The following is a 25,622-nucleotide window of genomic DNA, read 5'->3' on the forward strand; positions in this document are numbered from 1 at the left end:
ATGAGAGAAAAAAAATAAAACGGAAAGAAGTCCAAACAAGTCCGCTGTAGTTGAAGGATCTGTAACCAAATGCTGTTATCAGTGCAGGTAAAATTTTTAACTGACTGGAAGAGCTTGTATGTGGTATTGGTATGTGGTAACCAAGACCCTGGAAATTTCTTTCCATCAAGTAAAAACTGTAAAATCCTTATACTAAAATAACTCGGCTTTGGTGTTTTCAGCATTGCCATTCAATGAACAGCTACATTCTTTCCAGGTAAAAATTTCTATAAAAATTACAATAAGCATTAGAAACTTTCCTGGAAATTTGATTACTTAGGCAGATGGATGGTGTGGCTGAAATGGCATAACAAACTCTGGCAGGCCAGCATGTTGGCATGTGTCAATTTTTAAGAATGGGCAAAGTTAATAAAACAATTTAATTGGGTTAACTCAATAACATTTTTGCTATTAAGAGTAAAGAAAGAAAAATAAATCACTTTTAAGTTCAGCATAGCAATTTACTCCCTTTCTATCAGGGAGAAATATTATATAAGAAAATAATCCTGTATTACAGTCTGGTAGCTCAACATTGAGTAACATATTCAAGATTTAAAGATTTCTGAAGTGAAAAAAGAAATCCATAATTCTCATAAAATATAAACCACAGTTTTAAACTGTACAGTAGTTAGTGAACTTTGTTCAGCAATACTTGTTGATTATTTTCTGTTAATGGTTAAATATTGGCATAATTTAAGCCTTTTCTCTGAAATATGCTTACCTTTTAAAATTTATTTGTAATAGGTCTTAACAGCATGTTGTGTTTTGCTTCTTGTGTTTTCGTTACTGGGGGAAAGTAGGAGATGTCTGTGCATAAGCACCTATTCTAGTTTTATAAATTTAGTTGCAATTGATTTTAGTGGCAATGACTGGAAAGCAGCATTGAAATCACGTGAGAGAGCAGGGACATGACATTAGGCTCAAGTGGCAGAATGTGTAGGGGTGTAGGTCTCCTTCAAGCTTGGTAATCCTGCTTTCCCTCAGCAGAGTGGTACCTCTGCATCTTCTCGTGCCAGATGTAGCAGCCCAAGGGGTTACAGCTCAGGCGAGCCGGCTGCATCTGGCTTGTAGGTTTGGGAGCGGCTGGAGGGAACATGTTGCATTACTGACAAAAGGTGAAATACAGGCCTTGCTCTGAGGAGTCTGAAATGGGAACCAGTTGTGTCAGTCTGAGGCCATCCTTCTCCAGTTACTGTAAACCAATATTGCAGCCGAAAGAATAATCCCGCTCTCTTCAAGCTGCTTTTCCTGTTCTGGGCTGCCCACCTCCCTGGGTGCTGGCACAAGCATTCACATGGCTGTTTGGGGAAATAATCAAGATGTAAAGAAAAAAAACAGGAGAGAACATATCATGGAGGCAGGAACGTGAGATCTGTTGCTGCTTTGAGTGGCAGAACTGGCTGAAAGTGACATGAGCCCAGTATTGATCTTGGTGCAGACCTCCCTGGTGAAAGCAGAAGCTACTCTGTTGCCTTACATGCAGGTACACAGGTGCACTATAAGCACTGGCATAACTGCAGGGTGGTGTCTTGTCACTGACACAGCTGCAGTAACAAAAGCCCCTGCTGTGGATAAGAAAGGCTGGAGGTTCTTCTAATCAGTCAGGGGAGTCGTGTGGCTGCGACTGCGTCAGGGTTATGTTCCTGCTATAGCATGATAAAGTAGGAGTCTACTCAGCCTTCTAAACTAGACCTGGCCCACAGTAGTTTTCTAGCAACACTGTTCTGCTGCCTTTTCCCTTTTTCACTGTGCAACAGTTAATGAAGCCACAGTCAGAGGCTGCATGGGCTTCCTCTGTGGGTGATGCAGCAGCTCAGAAGTCCTGTTGTTCTTTTGCAGTATATTTTTTTGCTCTGTTGCAGATCTTTAACAGAGGCATCTAATCAGAAACCCAGCAGCTGCAGTGGTTTCCAGGCTTCTTCAGAAAGCTTCAGGGTAAAATCCAGGAGCTCCTGCTTCTGGGAATTTCGGTGGCTTGCAGCGGCAGGGCCAGCCTATGGAGGGGTTTGCCTGGGGCATCCATTTCAACTGTCTGCACACAGAAATGCACAGAGCAGAGCATGGGAAACAAGCAGGAGGAATTGCAAGTCTTCACACACTTGCAGAGCTCCTTAGGATTACAAAGACATGGTGGGATAATTCACACAATGGAGTACTGCTGTGGATAGGTGAATGGAGACAGGTGGGCAAAGAGGGGCAGTGCATGCAAAGGAGGGGTGGGAGTGCACAACACTTTGCCTTAGAATGAGTACTGAGCCTGGCAAACACTTAAGGGAGAGATCAGAGGGCAGAACAACATGAGTAGTGTGGTAAGCATCTGCTGCAGACCATCTGGCCAAGAAGTAGTAGGTGAGGCTTTTAAGTAACTACTGGGGGCTTGCAGTTGTTGCAGGCCATAGTAGTCATGGGGGATGCAAGTAAGCCAGGACATTCCTGAAAGTCAGTTTCTTGACAAAAGTGACTGATGACAACTAGGGGACATGCTGTCTTGGACTTGTTACACGTGAACAAGGAAGAACTAATTGAAGTTGGGAAGATTGGTGACTGTCTTGACTGTGGATGATCAGACTAGGGACAAAAGGGCCCAGGAAAGCTGTTTTATCTTCCTTGGTGAATGAGAATGGCCCATTCCAATGCACAGAAAGTCAAACAAGTGTGACAGAAAGCCAATATGTACGAGCAAGGGCAAATCATGCTGACCAGCCTCTTTGCCTTCTATGATCAGATGACTACTGGTTCAGTGCATGAGAGGAGAGCAGTGGATGTTGTTTACATTGACATTAGCAATACCTTTGGCATCATTTCCCATAGCATCTTCACAGTCAAATTGGTGAGATAGAAACTCAATAAGTGGACAATAAGGTGGATGGGAATTTGACTGGACTGCAGGGCCTGAAGTGTTTTGATCAAAGGTGTTAACTCCAGTTGGTGACCATTTGCTAAGTGGTGTTGCTCAGACATTGATACTGAGACTGTTATTGTTGAATGTTGCTATTGAACAACTGGACAATGGGACAGAGTGCACATTCAGCAAGTTTTGAGATGATCTACAACTGGAGGGAGCAGTTGGTACACTGGAAGACTGGGCTGCTGTTCAGAGGGATCAAGACAGCAAACAATTGTGCTAACAGGAACCTCATTAAATTCAACAATGGCAAGAGCAAACTCCTTCATCTGTGACATGGTAACCCATGCAGCAGTGCAGGCTGGGGGCTAACAGGCTAGAAATCAGCTTTGCAGAAAATTACCTGGGAGTCCTGATGGTTAACAAGCCAGATGTTAGTCCAGCAATATGCCCTTGCAGCAAAGAAGGCCAAAACTATATTGGACTGTGTTAGCAAGACCATGGCCAGCAGATCAAGTGAACTGATCCTTCCCATTTGTTCAGCACTTGTGAGATCACATTTGGAGTACTGTGTCCAGTTTTGGGCCCCCTAGTACAGGAGAGATTAATAAACCAGAGTGTGATACTTTAACTTAGCTGGCAGCCAACCAAGACACAGCCACTTGCAGTCCCTTCCCCCCCTTTCCCCATCCCACCCAGGGAGTCGGGGAGAGAATTGGAGGGGTAAAGGTGAGGAGACTTGTAGGTTGAGATAAGAACAATTTAATAATTAGAGGAAAATAAAATAAAAATAATAACAACAATGATAACAAGTATATATATGAGTGATGCATATTGTACATTGTGAGTACAATTGCTCACCACCCACTGATAACGATCCTGGAGGAGCGAAAAGGAACCCCGAAACTGAAATCGCAATCCCGGAAAAGTGAGCCCGAGTGATTCCCGAGAGAATCCCCTTGTCTTCCGGTCAGCCCTGGTTAATACACTGACATGACGTGATATGATATGGAATATTTCATTGGCACATCCAGATGCCCATTTTGGGTTTTGCTATTCACTGCGCTTCTCCCTCCCAGTCCTGATGCAGCTGTGAACAGCCAAACACGGCGGCCTTGAGCTCCAGCAGCATCTAATAACATTGGTACTTTTATCAATTTTCTTCTAATAAGTCCCACACTGAAACTCAAATACAGCTATTCTAACTACTAAGAAGAAAATTAACTCTATCCTAGCAAAACCAGGACACAGAGTGAGTCCAGTGAAGGTTCACCAAAATGGCTGGAGGCTAGAGCATATCACGTATGAGGAAAGGCTGAGAGAGCAGGGCATGTGCACAAAGAAGAGAAGGCTCAGGGGATCCCCTGACAGTCCACAGCTCACTAATCATAGGGTGTAGAGAAAACAGAGCCAGGTTTTTCTTGGAGGTTGCACAGTGACAGCATGAGAAGCGGGGAACAAGAGGCAAACAGACACTAATTGGAACATGGAAAATTCTGATTTGATACTAAGAAAAATATTTTCCCAGTGAGACCAGTAAAGTGCAAGAAGAAGTTGTCCAGGGAGGCCGTGAAGTCTTCATTCTTGCATATTGCACAACACTTCAGTGGGCAAGACCCAGATCCAAGTGTCCCTGCTTTGAGCAGGAGGTTGGGGTAGATGGCTTCTGGAAGTTCCTTCCAATGTAAATTAGGCTATGGTTATATAAATGTGTGAAACCTGGTGAAGCCGAATGTTCTTAAAAATAGCAGTAAGTTTTTTTGGGAGGGTGGGATGTGATGTATTTTTTATTTTGCATCTGACTAAACAGTTATATCTCAATAACACACACAAGATATTCTTAAAGCACTACAGAGAAAGTTGTGGAGACAGGCCAATTAAAAAGCCAAATTAAACAAGAGAACTTCATAGAGATCCCTTGTGTAGGATGATAACGTTTCGGAGGCCAAAAGGCATTTGGTGATTACTAACTATGTCTTGTTCAACTTTATTTTCCACCTTAATTTTTTTTTGAGGAATAAGCTTCACTCAGCTTGAAGCCAAGAATACTTGGAAGGGTGGGGTGGCTTTTTTCATTTTATATATTGCACATTTTGTGGCAATGTTTTTCTTGGATTTAGTACATTTTTGATTGTAGCACAGTCATTACTTCATTTTTCTAAACATATGTATTTAAAACCCACAAGGGCCTGTGAAATCTAATACTAAAATAAGACATCATATATATCAAAACCATGGTTTCTTTAAGAAAGCCATTTTTTAACCTCTACTCTGGAGTTACTTTCATGTGGCAGGAATTCATTTTTTTCCTTTCTTTGTAATTTTGTCCTTCATGGTGATCATTGGTATGAGAGTAGAAAATGAAAAATGTACTACTGCTTTTTAATGAAATCAGTTAAAACTATTAAAAGGAAATATTTCATTCAAAGAGAAAAGAAAAAATATATATTCTTCAATAGGAAGTAGCTGTCAGAGAGAACTGTATTATTTGACAAGTATAAGAATTTGTTACACAAAGAAATCAAATAGTTTCTTTCAAGTGCTGTTGAATGAGGAGGGTGTTCTCAGTCCAGAGGATACCTTAGCTGTCGTGACCATTTATGATGCACACTGATTTCTTGGTCCTTTGGGATAATTTTGTTTCTGAAACATTTTTCTTTTAGGATGATTTATAAAGGTACTCTTTAATCTTTGCCTGCATCTTTCAAAAATACATTCAAAATGCTTTTTTTTTTTAACATACTACTTTTTTCTTGCATTATTTGTACTACATCTAACAAAATGGTAAGGATTCAAAGTACAGTGATGCATTTACTGTATATCCTTTCTTTGAGATTTTTCTTCATAAAGAAAAAACCCTGGGGTTTTCCCAGGTGTTAGGGAATGCAGAAAAATGTAAACATTCTCTATAAAACCTGTATTCTCATTTCCTTTCTGGTCAAAGAATGCTTGTTGCCATATGTGAGTAACATTTAAAGAGGTGTCATGGTGTTTCAAGCATATTTTTCAGAATGTTCAAGATATTCAGGGAGACCTACTCGGAGGCATGGCTGACAAAGGGCAAGGGTAATCAACAAAAATAATGGGTAGGGATATTTAAATTTCAGGAAAGCCTATTTGTATCTTTCTATCTACAGTGGATAATGTGGCATTGGTGTGCTAAGTTTGTGTGCTTTTTATTTTTTCTTCTCAGAATTACTTGCTATATTGCTAGCATCTTGTTTTCAAATAGGTTGAAAACCTAAACTTGTATCTCCATAGGAAATTTTTCCTTCAAAAATATTTTTTTGAAGATAAAATATTTTCAGGTGAAATTCCGTGGCAATAATTCTGTAAAATTCTATTCAGGAACACTCTACATTTTGTACAGGTTCTGGAACTTCTGTATGTAAAGCCTTTATTGTGAGAAAAAATAGTTTTTAAAAAAAATACCTCACTGGCTTAAGAAGTACTGAGATTTGCACTGAACTTTTGTTCCCAGGGCTTTTCATTTGATTGTTTTAGATGAGTTGTAATAAAGCTCTGGTTTCACTACAGATGAACTCAATTAATTTATTTATTTATTTCTGGAACATTACTGTGTCTATTGTCACCACCAGAAGTTTTCCCAGGCTGCTAGCACCAGGAGATACACAATATACTTTGCTGTAGATATCAAAAAGATTCATTATCAGTGTTGTAGGGATACCAAAACTTTGTGTACCCTGGCCTCAGCCTACAAAGTGCTCTAAAGGTAGGGGTGAAAATGCTGAACTTGATTGAGATGTCTGTCAAAGGCCATTGTACAGAGCAGAGGGCACATCTGATGTGTTTTCAGTGGTCTTTACCTCTGAGGGAAAAAAGAAAGATCAGATACACCATAGTGCTGCAATACAGCAAAGAGGTGAAAAAACCACTAAATCTGTGCCATCATTTGCAAAAGTGAGACAAACTCTTAGCTACTGAGAGGGAATTAGAATAAAATTTATGGGTAGTCATGCATGAGACCTTCCCTTTAACCTAAGTATCATCTTAGATTGTGTGGTCAGTTAGTCACTTGTGACTGACTGTGGGTGAATGCAACCAGTCTGGCAAACTCAAAGAAACAAACCAACCTTTTCTTACCAGTGTCCCCTGTCTTTTTATCATGTTCGCCTTCAGCTAGAAGTTTCATTCACTTATCCACCTTGGTTTTTATATGAGGACAAGTGGCTGGAGTTTTATTACATTTGTGCTTTATTGTGTGTACTAGTGTCATGTAATCACTGCACACAATGGCTGTATGTGGGTGTACATGGCCCAGAGGGAGATTGGTTCATGTAGGAGGATCCTAGAAGTAGCAGAAATAGGTCTTAAGGGTAGCGACTTAATCTCCAGTGTTTGTTTATTATGTATATCCTTCCACAGAAGACTTGAATAATCTTTGTGTGCCTCTCTGGGTGGCTGCTTACCACTCCTCCAAGGAGAGACAATGTTGTTTAGGCTTCAGAGATGATCTGATAAGAGATAGAGAACACCTGTTAGTTCTGTGAAAGCAGCTTCACTTCAGACTCCTTCCCTGATTCCAGGTGTGGTGAATTCAAAATGTAAAACCAGACTAGGTGAGTTTGTAAATGAGATTTTCTGCTAAGGAATGCAAAAAAATACCCTTTCATGATACCTGGCTTGAGTTTAGTCACATTGAATCCACATTGAATTTCCCTCCAGTATTGCTCCAGATTGTTCCCTACTTGAAGGACAATGGAGAGATTCATTTCTTGGTGATTGATCAGACACTTTAGTCAACTGTGATTCCAGCTGCTTGTAACTCCCTCACAAGCTACAAAGGGCAAGGTTCAAGTTCACTGCTATGTTCTTCTGCTTTAGATATTTGGAATTCACTACTTTGTTTAGCTTCAGTGAAAGCTGATAGGTAAGGTCTACTAGTTTGTAAGACAGACACGAGGTATCTGTGACAGCATGTCTGTACTGGTCCTTGGTTTTCATACTAATAATATTCTTGCCTCTATCTTCATCTGGTTTAGAAAAACAATAAATCTATTTGGGGGTTGAGTATGAAGTGATGTCAGTAGTATCTATAATGGGGCTTTTTCCCTATCATCTTCTGGTGTTTGTTTGCAGTCTGTGAGACTACAGTCAAATCAGCTGTACTGGTCTGTCTTGTTGCCTGATAGCTGTGAGCTTTCTGGCTTGCTTGCTATGCTAAAGAATAGTATCTGTGTTTGGGATATTTGAAGGCTGAAAGTCATGTGCCACGTATGAAGCATAAGTAGGACCAGAGATATAAAAATTTTCTTTAGGGTGCTGCATAAATGAGAACAAAACTGATGTTAATTTTGGCTAATGTGGATAAAATTTATTTTAAAAACCCTAATATATATACATGTATTTCTTTTAATTTTTCAAAATACATTTAAAGATCCAATTGGGAGAATTTATATTAGGAAAAAACCTTAAGTATAGTTTATTCCAACTCTATAAATAGTATTCTGGCTGTATTCACTTCAGTTCCTATAAAACTTTAGCAAACAACTGTTTAAGGCTTAAGACTTTGTTTATTATAACTTTATTTTTTAAGTGGTTAAGACTTCAGAACATAAATAGTTTTGACAGTCACACCAGCTGTAGATATCAAGAGTATTTTCTGTCATTCTCATTTGTAGTCCCTTTAAAATTAGGAAGCTGATTGTAAGTTCAAAAAGTAAAATGCTTTTTTATTGTTCCAATTTATGAATAAAAACTTTATGTGAGAGGCTGAGATCTACCAGCCCTACAGTTTCACTAGTCTTTATATAAAAATAGTAAATGGTTCCCTAGCTACCTACTGCCCACATACTAAAATATAATGTTTTTACTGTTTAATAAATTATGTTGGATATGTAGTATTTTGAACAATCTCCCTTTTTTCCTTTTATATCCAGTGCATCTAGTATATTTTAATTCAGCATTTAAAAGCCAGTCTTTTAATCAATTCCAGTTTATTTCCAAAAGTGATTTAACAGAAATAAGTACATTTGTAAGGATTTAGTAAATAAGATGTCATTGCTATTTTAACATCAGAAAATGTGACTTAGGTTAATTTTTGTAAGTTAAGTTAGATAATTGCTGAATGCAGTTATAGTATCCCGATGAGCAAAAACTAATATTACATTAAAGCTCTACTTATTTCCTGATTGAGGTATTTTAATCATTTCAAGCGATGAATGAATTAACCTTTCAGTAGGAAAGTAAATGGAAAAAATTCAAAAGCAAGATTTGAATTGATTGTTCAAATTAAGTTTTCTATTTGATACTTTAAATTGGTTTAGTTTGGATTAACATGTTTAGTCCATGATTTTGCTGTCTATTGAAAGAAGGATGACTGAATGAAATTTTACCTGGAACGTTACGTCTGTATTTAACATTGGATGAGAAAGCAAATATACTGCTTTCAGTCTTCCTGTGTAGGTATCTACAAAGTAACCAGGGAAGACAGTAGAGACTTCATTATTGTGTGATTTGATTTTAGACTAACTTGAAGCTTTTATTGTTGAAAAGTTTGTAGATGGTTGGCAGGAGATCTGGCATTCATTAGCCTTGTTTTCAGCCCTTTGCTCTGTGTTCTTTACTTCCCTCTATGCCAAGGGAAGGATCCTGTGTCCTGTACCATTTGAATGCAGTAGAATGTCTGGGGTTTTTTTCCAGTCTTCTGTTTATTGGACCTCTCCTGGTTCCTCTTCCTGAGCCTGGGCTGGAAGAGCTTGCCTCAACCCCAGTGCCAATGGCTGTTGCAGCACTGTCAGCTCAGTGAAGCATGGCTGTTGGGGGAGAACAGCTCTAGAGTGGTCAGCAGCACTTTGCCCGTCTTCTTGGTATATAGGACAGCTATCTTCTTGCCCTGCTATTCCTGCTTAGGTTCCTGGTGGTTTTGAGTGTCTCTCCCAAGCTAGGTCACATCTAAAGTCTAGTAAGGCAAGTTCTGATATTTTGCTGGCACATTATGGCAAGCCTATGGGCACACAGCTCCTTGAAGGTTGTGGGAAAGCTTCTTCTTTAGCTTCATCACACTGGGCACCCAATACAAGTGCATGCACTGCTCTATGAAACACTTCAGCAAGCAGTGCACATCTAGACATCTAGTCACTTCTCCAGCATTTCTGGCCACTGTATATGTTGGAAAAAATATACTTAGGTTATATGGTTAACCTCAGGCTCAAACAAAATTTTGATTTATTAAAGAGCTAAAGAAACCTACGCTACAGTGTGGGATGCATGCTCAAGAGATCATTCAATAAAAACACTAACAGTGGGACAGTTTCGAGTACATGTACCAGCCAGGACTGGTGTGTATTTGATCTTCTGATGAAGGTCATTTTAGAAACTTCCATGTTCTGTTCAGGTGTTGATTAAAACAACAACAGCTACATTCACACTTTTAGACTATCTGTGAACTTTCTTTTTCTTCCCCAGTGGCCATGAAGAACATTTATCTCCATTGACTTCCAACAGCCTTTTACATTTTTCTGAAAAATTACAATTACACTTTCTTTTACTCTTTTGTTTGCTAGACCACAGAAATGCATTATCTACAGCCTTCCCTCATCAGTCTTATTTTCTTTATCTGTTAGCATTCTTGTTCTTTGTTAGACTTTTTGCCTGTGTTTCTCTTTAAATGGGCCTAGATTTGACAGGTATCCACTGGCACTGGAGATAAGAGTATTCACCTTGTATGTCTCTCAGTCGGCAGTCTGGTTGACACATACACTTGCTGGTGCTGTTACCTTCTGATCCATTTCACCGTGCTGGTGTCAGTCCCTTGGACTTGCCATGAAGTAGGCATTTTCTAAATTTGATTTCACATTCCATGGTATAGCACTGAGAGTTTCTTTTGGTTGTATTTCATGTTGTTGATTTTAAATGCTGTCTCCCATTCATCACAGTATATCTGACTTCAGGTCCTTTCTTTCAGGGGACTTGCGAACCCTCCCAAACTGGTGTAACTTACATGCATTAGCAGCATATTTTATTCCATGTGACTTCATATCAGGTCTAGAAATTAGTTCTGAAGCCTTTTGGTTTTACTTTGTTTCTAGCAGTGAGTGAAAATTGTTGCTCCCTTATGACTATTTATGGATCTGTATAAAATGAGCAGACAATTTCAAAGAAATAAATACTGATCACATTTACGATAGCTGAGTGCTCCTCTTACAGCAGTCATTGTTTGATTTGGGAACGTATCAGGAGCCCTTGTAAGCTCTGGGAGGAGGCTGCGATGTGTGCAGGGGGGCTGTGGCTGAAATGCTGCCTGCTGCAGAGCCCGAGGTGCCTTGTCTGCGTAGCGTCAGGAAACTTGCACTGTCTGTTATGCTATATTGTCTGGACGGGTTGGTTTTACTCAATTTATTTTCCATATTGAAAACATTTTTTTTCACCAAGCTCATATTTTTTTTTCTCTTGGCAAGCAGTCTAGACCATTAGAATTAAAAGTATATAACCATAGAAGGTTTCAAAGTTTTTCTGACAAAACCGTGTGTTTGCGAAGTTTACAATATAAAAATAAAGAGCATTTTTACAGATTGTTGTAGGGTTTGGGGAAGAAAATAACTGAAATTTGTACTTCCCCTACGTGTTTCTGCAGAGCTTTGTGTGTAGAGACTGTATAGCCCAGCGCTTTGTTTTAGGTAACAGGGGCTGCATGACCAGTAGAGGGAGCCCAGAATCACAAAATGTTGGAGATACTTCTGACTGGGGGAGTTGGGGTGAGAGTCTTGCTTTGATAATGTACAGGAATTTTGTGATTGCACTTAGAAGGATGCGTTGATTACTACCAACTTATAGTGATTCTGGGGGAGAGCATTTATGGAATGTTGAAATCCTTGATGTCTTTTAAATGATCAAATTGTATTAACAACTTTTATATTGGAGGGCTAATCAGTAATTCTTTCTCTTTCCTATGTTGCTGGTTGTTTTGACTTCATATCACCTTTACAGAAAGTAAGTAACTTTTCATTTTTTTTAAATCTTTTTGAAGTGTGAAGGTGTGGGTATACTGCTTGTATGTATGTATGTATGTATATATATATATAAAATAAACACACGAGCAGAAAATTATCAGTCTTAAAGACATTCTGCTACAGAGGGTGAATCCCATGAATGAATTACTTTTAGAATACCAAAATGGTTCAAAACATTCTTACCTAAAAGATGATAGATAGTATGAAAGTTCTGGATCTGAAGGCTTTAAATGGTAAACATATTCCTTGTGTGTAGACTATGGCAACAAAACTTACAACATATTGGTTTTAAATTTATTATGGCTCTAAAAGTTTTTGGACATCAAGTTACAAAGTAGAATATTATTGTATTCAATTTGATTTAACTGATCAAAGTTAAAAATTAAAAAACTTGAATCAAAGTTGAACTGATTTGGAGTATTTCAAGAACTTAGGTCAAACTGTGCCATTTTTGACATTCAGAGATACTCACCTTTATATTTGGCAGTCCTTGGCTGCTGTATTAATACATGAGAGCAGCTCTGAACAGAACGAATTTGTCCTCAGGCTGTAGGAGAATTTAGAACGCATACAATAGGTAGGATGAATCCCTCAGAAACTGCTCTATGATTCAGACATCAGTCATGGAATCTTTGATTGCTGACTTTTCTAACTGCAGTTCCGTGTATTGTGATGTCATTTATTGCAAGCATTTTCAGCATCCCTTGTGGATAACATTTAGGAATTTTAATAGAGTGTTTTTAGGTTGCCTGTACTGACAGAAGAATAAGCAAGTCATTGGTTAACATGGGTCAAAATAGCAGTGACAAAAGTTACAACAGAATTTCAGTTTGAGCTGCTAGCTCAAAATAAATCCCACCTCACAGTGTCCAGAGTATTATTTCATTTGCAACTTAAGTATGTGTGGTTTGTTTTGTGCTCATTATATACATATTGAAGTCAAATTTTCAAGAAGGGTAGATATAGTTCTTTGGTTGCATGCCAAATTATTTAGGAATTGCAGATATCTGTTTCAAACAAGCATAACAGTAGTTAAAGTACTTCTTGGCTCAGTAGCTGATACAGATTTCTTTGTAAGTCAGAGAGTAGTGTCTATTGTCCACTTGCCAGTTGGCTAGACTTTGAAGATTAAGATATCTGCTGTGAGCACAGTACTGGTTATGAAATATTGCCAAATCCTCTATTTTGGATTCATTCATCTTGTATCATTTAAATTGGTTAATGATATCTAAAAATAAGTGTAGAGTCCAGAATATCTACATCAGAATAGGAGAAAGATACAAATTGGGCATACGTGCACACACAGTTTTGTTTCTTGTTGATATATTGAGTTTGTCTTCCACTGCAGAGTCAGCAAGTTCTTTCTGTCTTGCCGAGAAAGTCTTAATGTGTGATAATGTTTCACTAAAAAGATCCAAGACTGTGAGAGTTGAAATTGCTTCACGTTATGTATGTTAACATATGGAAGAAATTACACAGCTAGAACTGCTCTATTAAATACTTTGTGTCTTCGCTTGTCAAACATTAATACAATAAGGATAATGTGTAAAGAGAAGTATCCTACTTATTCCAAAACTGTTTTAAGTAATTATTAAACTCAATGAAATATCTTAATGTTTTCTGTGCTACTGCTAGCAGCATCAGTTTTTTTCTACCATATTTAGTTTTGTATTCTGTTGTAGTATTATATCAAAACCAGATGTGGAATTAGTTTTGTTTTCAGAAGAAAAAAAGAAACAACAAAAACTTGTCAGAATTTTCATATTGAGTGATTATATTTAAAATACTCCTAAAATAGATATCTGTTAAATATCTGATACGTTTATCAACAAGCAGCATTTTTACCTGTATTTTTTTATTTTAGATATATTAATATGATACATGAGGTGACCAATAGTAAATAAATTATATTGGACAGGACTACTTGTCCTGAGGACAGTTTATAGTTTAATTTTTATTGGAAGAGCAATTGCCACGCTATCCATTTTGCCATTAAATGTATACATGTACAGTAACGATTATTTTTGTTGCAACAGAGGCATGGAAGTCAACAGAAAGCATCATCATATGAAAGATGACAATTTCAGTCCAGTTTTATTTACAAAAAATGGTCAGTCAACTTTCAACAGAGATTGGATGTTGTGTTATAATATTGCATAATAAAACCCAGTAGTTTCTGCTGGACTTTTGAAGCCCTGTCCCTGGTTTATAGTTGAGTATATAATTAATCCTGAAATACTTAGCAGCACACTTAATTTAATGCGCAGGCATTGTTCCACTTAACCAAGTGGAATGTATTTACGTGGCTAAAGATAAGCGCGTGTGCAGGCTAGGGACCCCAGGGAAGAAGCACAGTTTCAGATTCAGTCCCTGAGTATTAGTCAGTAAATGGGGACAAAGATGTGATAGTACATCTATAAATCTTGTACTTTAATTTTTTAATTAGAGTCAAATAAACCAATTTATGACTATTTTATTTTTTTCCCCATTTCTTAGATCAACTTTTCAGAATAGTGTAAGTGTAGCTAGGGTAGAAACACTTGCTTTCTTTTTCTGATATAAATATGTATATATTACAAAGACATCTCTGTACAAGTACTCTTTTTTTCCTTAATGTGTTGTGTTTCTTTTTAAATAGTCCCTTAACATGCATTCCACTGTGGTATTACAATTAGTACCTTGCATAGGTCAATCTCTTAATCTCTGAAACAAGTCTAATTAGAAAAGATAATGCTTCATAGAAGATACATACTAATGTGCTCGTATTTATATATTGTAATGCATGCTGACCATGTTAAGCCAGAAGAAGGCTTAACTATGTATCATTTTTAATTTTAAATGTGTTCTTCCTGGGCTCTTTATTATTCTTTTGTTGCCTTTCATCCTGTGGGATGCAGCTGCCCTTGAACTTGGTACTGTTTTGATCATTCATGTGCAGCAGCCACATTGTCTGTAACATTTTAAAAATGAGGCTTCATGGTGTTATTTATGAAGTAATTTCACATAAATATTTGGACTTTGGTTCTCTTAGAATGTGGAGCTGGTTGCTGTATGAAGAAAAGCATAATTACAATTCACAGACTTTTTGCCTCGAGCCTAGGGGACAGATGCATATGATTAAGTTTGAAACTGGCCTGTTATTGTAATGTAGATGTTTTCAGGGTTGAGAGAATTAAAAAAAAAAAGGGGGCAAAAAAAAAAAAAAAAAAAGCCAGGCAAGCATGAGTTTTAAAAAAATAGACCGAGGGAATAGTTTTACAAGGAGCACTCAATCTTGGACTGCACAATTTTATTTTTCAGTGGAACCTCTCCATTAGCTTGCCTGAATGCAATGCTTCATACTAACACTCGTGTAGGTGATGGAACATTCTTCAAAATCCCTGGGAAGTCGGGACTCTATGCTCTCAAAGTAAGTTTAAATTTTGTATATGGAAAGTACATAGCACTATTAATCCATTTTATGAATGTCTCAATAGATATAAAGGTAAACAGATTAGATTCTTTGGAGAGGAAATGACCTGATAGTCCTTCTAACTGCTTTCAGATGTCTTTTAAAAGGATTTATAATGAAAGTAAACATTGAATGTTTTATCCTAGAAAGCATATACATGTTCTTGAATTTGGCATATGGTTTAAGAAACGTGTACCTTAGCTAAAATGCTGCTTTTTCAGAGTTGTTCACAGAAAAGCCTTTGTTTTATGAGCAGTGAGCTCGAGGGGATCACTGTCATTCTCATTAAGTAATTGTATTAATATTTGATTTTTGAATAGTGCAAAATTATTTGCAGGTCTAATATAAATCAGCTTTTAATTTACAGGTTGCATCGTTGCTTTTGAGAAGGAATATAATTACAGTGATATAATTTTGCCTTTAAGCTCTTTCTATTCCTTTTCCTCTTTATTTTTCTTTTTTGGTATGTATATGAAGATTTCTGTGGGCAAAAATTTTTTCTTCTTATACATGATCAAACTTAGAGGAGCTTCACAATAGGAGTGGAGGAATGTGAGGCAGAGGTGAGAAACCAGAAAGTGAGATGATATGTTTGGCAGTCTAAATGTAGTCAATTAAAATTTTAGGCTGAGGGGAAGGATCTTTTGTAATTTATGACAGACTTCTTTCATGTAAGAGTTTAAAAAATAAAAAACTATGTAGACTTGACTGCACCTGATAACTAAAAATTATCTATCTGAGATTGAATTAACAGTTTTCAGAGGCTTCATTTCCTAATTTACTAAAACAAATGCTGTTGTTTTTCTTTAAATCGGGAGATATTCTTGGCACAAATCCAGGTATTCACAATCACTCCCATGCTTGTGAGCTCCAGGTTGCTTCAGCTATTTGAATTCAGGAAACAGGCAAAGGCAGAAAAGAAACATTAAAGGATTTGTGTTTTGCTGCAGTGCTGTGGACTCAACTGGAAAACTAGGATTTTTAACAGCCAAACAAGTCTGTTTCTGCATTAAAAAAAAATAATGTGGAAGATCATGCATTTTATTTGACATTTTTTAAAAAAGAGTATGATATGACTTCACAAAATAGCTTTTTTATTTTTGCTTTGCAAGTTGTTTCATGAAGGTCTGTTTTTCTGTCTTTCTCTGAAGTAACTCACAAGCGTATTTCATTTTATTCTGTTTTTTGAAAATGTAGGCATGAGAGTATACTGCAGGAATCTATTTTCAGAGATGCATCAGGATCATGATTGATTTTTTTTCTTGTTAATTTTTGTTTTATTTTTCTTTTTTAACTGTAGAAAGAAGAATCAACATGCCCTACTGATGGAACACTGGATTTAGGATGTGAATCTGAGTTAGATGGCACTGAAATGGCTGAGACAAACAATAATAATGGAGAAGAAAATGGTGGTAGGTGTTTTAATTTCAATATTAGAGGGCATATTTTGGGAAAATAAAGTATTGTTTACTTAATATTTTCATGGTGTGATTTCTACACGTTATAAGTAATGTTTTTTTTAATTCTAAACAGTATAAGTAATGTTTTTTAATCAGTGGGACTATTTTTGAGTGACTCCCTGTCTTTTTTTGGGCCTTACAAAGAAATCAGGAACACCAAGTGCCTTTATTTCACTTAGATTTATAAATGACAACAAGTAGTGCTGTTAGGTGTGTTTTGAGTAGGTTCTTTTTGGCTTACAATTTTTTTTGTTCTGGGCCCCATAGCTAAATAATAATTTTCCTTACCAGTCTTCAGACTTGCAGTTTCTGTCTCAGACTTGAGATAGACATCTCACTGATTTCAGTGTAAGCATGTGGGGTTGGTCCCTCAGTAGAGCTCTGGGCACAGGACAAAGGTTTGTTGGGGTATTTTTTGTTTCAGGCAGAGATTCTCCTGGGTGCCATGTTGACAGAAGGACATGTTGAAGTTACAAATCCTGTCCATTTTTTTTTCTCTTAGATAATGGCAAACTGAAACATTGCAAGAATGAAAATGTTGCCATTGAAAATAGCAACCTTACAAATAATTGTTTTTTGAGAGGTTTCGTAAAGAAAACACAGTTCTTTAGTTACCTAAAATTACTTGCAAGTAATAGAAATGAATATTCTTTTTCTCAAAACTACACTCATGTAATGCTTATAAAGTGAATGCTTTACACAAAAATCAAGCTTCCCGGGACTTCCAAAATAAACCTTTCCTTCATCAGTTCTTTTCTTCTGCTGTGCCCTCACAACCTGTCCCACTTCTGAACTGAAGCCTACTGTTTTGGCTCACTTTGTGTATGGTGAGAGGGTATCCAGCTAGGACATGAAAAGGCGCAGTTCATGTTGTTGTTCTGCTCCAGACTTCCTTTTTGATCTTGAGCAACTTACTTCGCTTCCATGCTGCACCTGTACAGGACTGATACTGTTCTTTCAGTATTGCTTGCTAGCAGCATTGAAAAATCACAAAATGCTCAGGGATATGGGTAACAGAACTACCCAAGACAAGTTGTTGTGGATCTACTGGTGAAGTTTTGAAGCTCGGTGGAAAAGCAAAAGTCAAGAATTATTAAATGGCTCTGCTTCTTCATTTTCTTTTATATGTCTATAAGTTAACAGACTCTGCATGTGCAGTGGTTTTATGCTTATGAAGTATATACTTGGTGTATAAGTGAAGATACATATTTGTAGTTCTTCAATAATTGCTGTCTGATACTCAGGCAATTTGTTGATATATGCTTCCCTAAGTTGCAGGAAGAATACAGCAGTGAAAAGCAGTGTAAATACAGTTACAGATAGGAAAGCAAAATTTAATTTTACTTGTTATAAACAAACAAAAACCATGGCAAAAACTTGGCAATTATTTAGGAGTGGTAGGATGTAAATATGGATGCCAGAATGCCAGAAGTAGAAAATTGCTGGGTTTTGACTGGGAGGAGGCTGCATACTATTTTCACAGTTTACAGTAATAAAAATACTTCTAGCACTTACGGTGACATAAAAGAGCAGCTGCTAAAATTAAACATTTTAAAATATTTGGGGTAGAACAGTAAATTACACCTAGATTGTTTTTTAAAGCTGAGAAATTGCCCTGATATTTCATCTTTAACAGATCTTGGAAAACTGCAATATATTTAACTTCTTGAAAACAAGACATTTTAATTTTTTCTTAATGTCATGCAGTGGTTACATTTTAAAAAGTAAATCAGATGCCAATAGTGAGTCTATATTGCATATAGAAAGGCTAATGCTGGATGTGATCAATAAAGATCTGAAGACAGCATTTCTTGTATCAGTCAGCTGATACATAACATAGTTTTGTCAAACATGTTTGATAATAGCTTTTCTTGAGACTGAAAGTTTTGTTATTAAAGGTATCTATTGATATATATGTGGAATTCTATTAAGTTATTTCATTTACAGAGTAGAATGCTTGGCTTAAAAACAGCACCAGGCCCAAGAAATGCATCCAGTTTTAAGTGGATTACAAATTATTAGATCTGCAAAGGCGTAGGAATAGCCATTCACAGTAGGTATTTTTGCTGTTCTTTTGAGGATGTGATTTGACCACTCTTCATTCAATTTTTTTGTCAATACTTCTTGAAAGTATAAAATCCTTCTTGATTAAATTTACTGATAATAAATAATAATGTTGAGACTCCTCTTGATTGCCTTATAAATGGTTAAGTTTGAGCAGCATTAATTTTTTTAGACTTTCAAGTGAATAAAAAATGGTCACATTTGTGTAGTAGAAACATATTCAATTAATCAGTAAATCTGAAAAGCATTTAAGGATCACAATAGGAAATGAATTGAACATGAAATGAGATGCGTTTGCTAATTAGTCCAGTGCAGTTTTTGGACTATAATTCTAGTTGTACTGATTAAATAATATAGGCACAGTGTTTCCTTTGGGTATAGCACTAGTTAAATAATTACTAGTGTATTGCATTCATTATAGCTGTAAGAAGGAATTAAGAAAAATAGAAAAGGATTTAGAAAAGACACACAAGAACTCTTGAGTGAACAAATACCTTCTTTGGTCTGGGAAATTTAATAGAGACAGTCTAGTTAGTTTATAAAAGAGGAGATGGTGACTTGATCAGTTTGTAAATATTTGAGGAAAGGTATTTCTGCAGAAAATATTTGGTCTAACAGGCCAAATCCAACAAGATGTCTATCAATTAAACTTTTCACACTAAAGCTGGGATTTTTTTTTTCTTTCCAGTAAACTGTTCTGTGGCATAAAAATAATGTTTGACTCAGTAAAAAAAATGCTTTATGAAATTCTTTGACTTGTGTTTTAGAAAAGGTCAATAGATATAACGTCTCCTTTCAGCTTTAGTATGTGTGGTATATATAAGGATGGACATTGTTTGCACATTGTATTCTTAATTGCCCAATTGATTGCCTTTTTATTTGCTTTTTTTTTCCACTGTGGTAGAGTCCAGAAGCCTCAGTTCTGACAGAGTCATCAGAAATTGTTTAGCAAGAGTTTAAAAAGTGCCGTTTTAAAGTTAACTGGAAGCAGAGGACAGAACCCTAATCAACAGTCTCAATCCATCTGTGGGCTTTTAGATTATAGTCTTCAGCTTTCAGAATAAGAAGTACCAGCTGACACTCAAACAGAGAAGAATCACATTATTCCCCAGCAGGCACATTTTTCCCAGTATAAATGCAGGCTACTGAACAATTTTATTAGTGTAATAATATAATATTCCTCACAGTGTAATACGTGGCATGGTGAAAGCTGTTACTCCACATCAGTATTGCTAAACTGACAACTGGAATGGCCACACCTCAGGATTTTTCAGATCTTTCTTACCCCACCTTCTCCAAAGGCATATAGTAAAGAAACTCTTTACGCTACAGTTGATTTTGTTTGGAATGGGATTTCTATAGAAGCTCTCTAGCAGTCTCATATCTCTTTATAAATTTCATTTCCCTCAAACACAGGGGCAGTACGTAAAGATGCAGTCGGTAAGAGAATTAAAATCCCAATTACTGTTGCCTGGGAAAATGATGACTATAATATCCTTTTGCCCATCAATAGGATGTTCTGTTCTCAGAAAGCATGTTTCCCTAGGGTTTCTGAAGCCAGGGCTAATCCATCAGCCACAGAGCACAGTTGATTAAAAATTGTCGTAAGCCAATGGAATGCACAATGATGTAACTGTAGAGGCAGTAGCAATTCCTATGGTAGCGTTACTTGCCTCTCCAATCCCAACCCAAACATAGGTCTTGATGTTTGCCCACATATGAGCAACATATGTCTCCTCTTGAGACACTTTGGTTTTCACCACTTCCTAAAACTGCAAGTTCTTCAATTACGAACATGAAACAACAGGATTAATTTCTTAGGCAGTTTTCTTAGAAATAGGAGATGAAATGATGGATGATGGAGAATCAGATTCATGCTGAATCCTGTAATTTTGTCTTTGTAGCCATTGTGCTCTTGAACACATCGTGCTTTTTGGAATAGGATAACTCTTGTAGTGAGGAATGAATATTCACCATTGTTTGAAACCTGAGCCCACATTTGGGTGTTTGGTTCCTTTCCAGGAATGGAATTTCTGGCAGTTCAGGGAAACCTGTTATCTTTATCATCTTGTCTCTTGGAAATAATATTGGATGATGATGCTGAATATGTCCATTGCACGTGGCAGCATGTGGATGTGGGATAGGCTCTTCTGAAAGCAGAAGGACATTAACGGAGTAGCAGCTCAGACATACAGAGTTTTGGATGATATATCAGAAAGAGAGAGTTTGGGGGAATTTTTTTTGTTGTTCTGGTGTTTGTTATTTTTCATCTCCCCACAAGTAGCTATAAAATAAAAATACTGCACCCAGGATCGAGTTAACCTCTGTTTGTTTCATTGGCTCTGGAGAGGAGTTATAAGACTGAGAGAAGATACTGGAGAGAGAGAGATCTTTCTCATCTGCTTTTTTTGCTGTACAGTAGAGTTAATGAGGCCTAAGAAACTGGTGGCTAGTGATGACAGGCTGTATATTTTTAGTGGAAAATATTGACTTCCTTTGGAATAAGGATTCACAGTTTTCAAAGCTTTGTGAAATGTTTGGGCTTAAAAGCATGCTGAGAATATAATGTGATTCAGTGGAAGCTACCAAGCTGATGTGGTATTTGATGTCTTTTTCCAAAAAAATTACTATTCAATATTACTTATCATTTCACAGTGCTAGTATTGCTTTTCAAAAAGAGTATTACAGTCACAGTAGTGCCCTTGATATATGCATCTGTTTTTGCTTGCATTGGCGTACTCGTACAATTAACTAACTCCCAAACTGGTTTTCATTTTCAAGAGCTGATGGCAACAGTCGAGTTCTGAATTGTTCAGATTTTGCAAGTTGGGCTCTAGAGATCAGAGTGATGGAGGTGAATTACTTGATACATCTGTGTTGGCAAAGTGTGATCATTTATGTCAATACAAGTATAGATCTGTGTCACCCAAAGAAAATACTGAATTTTATGGATATTTTAGAGAGATTTTGTGGGTATGTTTTCCTAAAGGAGTTCTCTGTAAGGTTTCATATCTCCAGAGTGTGTGCACACATTTTATGCTTGAGGTAGACTCTAGTCTTTAGCATATGGTAGCAATATTAATTTGTGTTTTGTAATGTGACTATTAGTAAATGATCTTTCTCATCTGCTTTGGTTTCTGTAACAAAGAAGGAAGTGAACTGCTGTTGATTTTACTGGTTTGATTTTAAATCAGTATGGTCTGTCTGAAATCAGAATTAATTGTGCTATTTATTCTGGGAAAATAAGCCCCTTAAAGCACTCTAGGAATTTCTCTGTCCATCTAGTTACATAAATCTGTTTAAAATTATTCCTAATAACTTTCAGTGACAGTGAGACAGAATAATTTTAAGTTGTATTCCTATAAAAATGGTTTCTTTGAAGAAACATGCCTTCTAATACATTCGATGTAGCTATCATACTTCTTGGGTGGGGAAGGTAAAAGGTAATAAAATGTAATTAGAGGGAGAAAATTTGAAAATAAAAGATAGCATTGCTGATTTTTATAAATTATAGCCTTTCATAATAATTACCAAAACCGGTCTTGGAAAAATGGAATAGAGGAAGTTATTTTAAATGGAGGCTGTCAAAAACATTTTTAACATACTCTTTTTGCTAAGTAATTCTAATTCTATCATTTATGTTAACACTCTGAATACTTCACTAAGGAGGTCTTATCTTCAGAAACCCAGCTGCTCTTCCAGCTCACAACCTAACAGTTTCTGGCTTAGTAGTTGCTTTTTGCTTTATCCTTCACTCAGTCCTGGCCCTTGAAGAAGCCGATTTAAAGAATGGAGCCTAATTATTCTCTGCTAAATGGAAATGCCTCCTGTAGGCTTAAAACTGTTCTTGTTCTCTTTTTCTACTGTAGCAATTATGGTGAATCCTCTTTATTTGTTACCCAAATATTTTTCTTTCATCTGTTGCATTCTTTCAGGTTTCTTTTTTATCTCCCCAGCATCTCATTTATTTTTATCATTCTTTTCTGATAAAGCATTTAAAGTGAACACAGATCTGATAATGTTCATGCATCTTCAATGCTTATGGACAAAGCAGTTGCATCTTCCCAAAGTTGTATGTACTTACAAAGACCACTGACTCTTCTTGAATTTGTGTTTTCTTTCTACTGTGTTCTTTGGTTTCCATAGCAGACATGCCTGCTCTGTTCTAAAGGCTTTTTTTTAAAAAAAAAAAAATTAGGATCATCAATGTTCACTTTAAACACACGTATTTATTTATTACATATTTATCTGTCATATTTTCCCCTTTTTTTACTTCTGACTCATTTAAAGAAAAGCAGTTGGACTTTATCCATATAAATGAATAGATAAAAAAAATACAATTTTCTGTGGTCACAGGCATTGTAGTATGTGAGATTTTGGCACAGATTGATTTAAATCACTAAGTAGCAGAACATGTTTTAAAGATTAAATTTATTCATTGTGTCATATTTGTATTTCACTTCCTACAGAAAACTCAATTCATACTGTTTTGAAAACAATTAATAACTTGATTATAATCTAAATAAAGCCTGTATATAAATTTTAGTATTTTTCTTGCTAATAATGTGAATAGAGTGTATAAGTTACTAAGCAATTATATAAATTAACACAATGTATTTAGATTTTTAATATTTGTATCTCCTGCTTTTGGAAAATAGATAATGACATCTCTTATTTACTAGACAGTTATGTTTATAGCCATGATTTGTATCAAGCTGGTTTTAAAAGAAAATCGAAATTTCATTAAAACATGGAAAATAATATTTCAAATAGCTTCTTACTGTTTTAAGCTACTAGATGTATGAAGGAACATATTTATAACGTACAAAAAATATTTTAGAAAGGAAGTATCATTTTTTTGTTATAAATGAAGTTGACTTTCGCCAATCACGCCATTTTAAATTTTTTAAGCGGTGGATTTCAGCCTCACATACCTATTTATTTGATCACAGAATACAGGAAAAAGTTTATTTTTCAAAACTCTGAAGGGACTAGACTTAGGTTGCGCTAAACCAAACCAGCCTCGAGTGAGGTATTCCTTCGGTACCTGCAGAAGAGATTACAGTGACAGAAAGCTATTTATTGTTGCGTGGGTTTCCGTTCCAGTTGCTTCACCTATTAGAACAATCCCCGTTCCTTGGTTTAACTTTGTTGTCAAAGTTTTAAAGAAACAGAAGCAAAGGAAACCACTAACTGATAATATTTTTATGTATAATTGAAGTAATGATAGAAATAAGAAGTATGGCCTCTAATAGACCCTTTCACGTTTTCTGGGTTTATTGTTAAAAGAAAAATGAATGGAAGCACAAAACTAATATAGAGCTATTTTTATTCCTGTGCTGTATCTTGACTTTGACATTAACAGTTGTAGTGTTGAGCATCATCAGCTAGGTTAGTGTTGCCAAACCTCTCCAGGATGAACTTTGTCACCAAAAGAAATAGGGGAGAATCTTTCACAATGTCCTAGATTAGAGTAATGAAAATCAGAATTTCCCATTTGAACAAGAAGGTAACAGGAGTTGAAGTAATCCCAGAGAACAGGAATAGGTTTTTCATGACCGGTCATGTTGCATCCTCTCTTAGGAGGGACAGGTAAGTATACAACAGTTTTCATTCTTACATTTTGATTTTTTTCCGTTTTCCTGTCCTTAATTCTGGGGTTTGTGTGCTCACACTATTTCTGTTTTTTTCTTCAGTTCTTTGACTCTCAGACTTTGCAAGAAAACAGTAAAAAAAAATTCTTTCTTTGAAAGAAAAGATGAAAGCTGAGTAATTCATAATGTCAGGTTTTTATTTTGGTGTAGGTTTTCTTTGTCTCAGGAGCTTAGCTATTGCAGTGGTTTAGATTATATAAACCTTTTGTTTGTTTTCTACTGACACTTCTGCTCCTTTAAGTTGTCTTTTTTGATAGTAAGCTTTGCTCATCATATGGAAGAGGCTGATTCAAACCAGGTGATGCTGTAAACTCAGAACCTGTTTTGTGTTGCAGCTTCTTTGTATATGTTCACAAATCCTTCAAGTATAAGGGAAAAAAGTGACAAATATCAGTTATAAATGTTATGACAAAATAGAATTTGTCTTATTTGCTAATGAAAATTTTTAATCTAATTTGAAAATTATCTTGACATAATGCCAGTGACATAAAACAGACTGTATTTTGTGTTTGTGAGGTAAGTATTAATTATTTTTTCTTTCAGTGTGAAAACAAGCGTTTAATATCACATGCATCTTATGGTAACTGTTAATTATTGATATCTAAATTGTCTCTATTCTATCTTTTTTTTCTTACAAACACAAAGAAAAAATCATTACAATATTTCTTCTCTGAGACATTGCTAAAGGCAAGGGAGTTAGAATGCTACTTCAGGTATCTGCTCATCCCACTGAAGGATGGGAGGAGAAAACCATAGGCAAACAAACACTGGGCTAAAATAATTTCTGGCACATGTCTGTGCAGCTGCCTTGAGTGTCTTCGAACTGTTCTGGTAGGTGTGCGAAGTATGGCAAACCTTGGAAAACCATGTACAGCTGCAGAGCATTATAAAGAAGGTATGTCAACACACAAACCAGCTTTGAGCAGCGCTGGAAGACAGACTTGAATTGAGTAAACAGAGGAGAATACAAAAAAAGCTGCTTAATTTCTGGGTTCATGCTAATGCTGTTTTAGCTGGGCTGTCTTAGGACACTAGCAAGAGTAATGGTAACGCAAGGCATTAAGAAAGGTTTTTACAGTCCTTTTAGTCAGGCTTTCTGACTACCAAGACTAATAGGATCCTACAGCTATTTTCACA

The 25,622-nt window shown here is 36.4% G+C and overlaps 1 protein-coding gene across 1 annotated transcript in view; it reads left to right on the top strand.

Moving 5' to 3' along the window:
* Positions 1–25,622, top strand: part of ASXL3 (ASXL transcriptional regulator 3) — a 102,023-nt gene that overhangs the window by 17,867 nt on the left and 58,534 nt on the right. Inside the window, exons 2-4 of the mRNA XM_010163540.1 lie at positions 2,681–2,683; positions 15,157–15,265; positions 16,608–16,719. Of these exons, the coding sequence (XP_010161842.1) occupies positions 2,681–2,683; positions 15,157–15,265; positions 16,608–16,719 (224 nt within the window). The remainder of the gene's footprint in view (positions 1–2,680; positions 2,684–15,156; positions 15,266–16,607; positions 16,720–25,622) is intronic.

The sequence above is a fragment of the Antrostomus carolinensis genome, unplaced genomic scaffold (assembly GCF_000700745.2).
Source record: "Antrostomus carolinensis isolate BGI_N321 unplaced genomic scaffold, ASM70074v2 scaffold12192, whole genome shotgun sequence".
Taxonomy (NCBI): domain Eukaryota; kingdom Metazoa; phylum Chordata; class Aves; order Caprimulgiformes; family Caprimulgidae; genus Antrostomus; species Antrostomus carolinensis.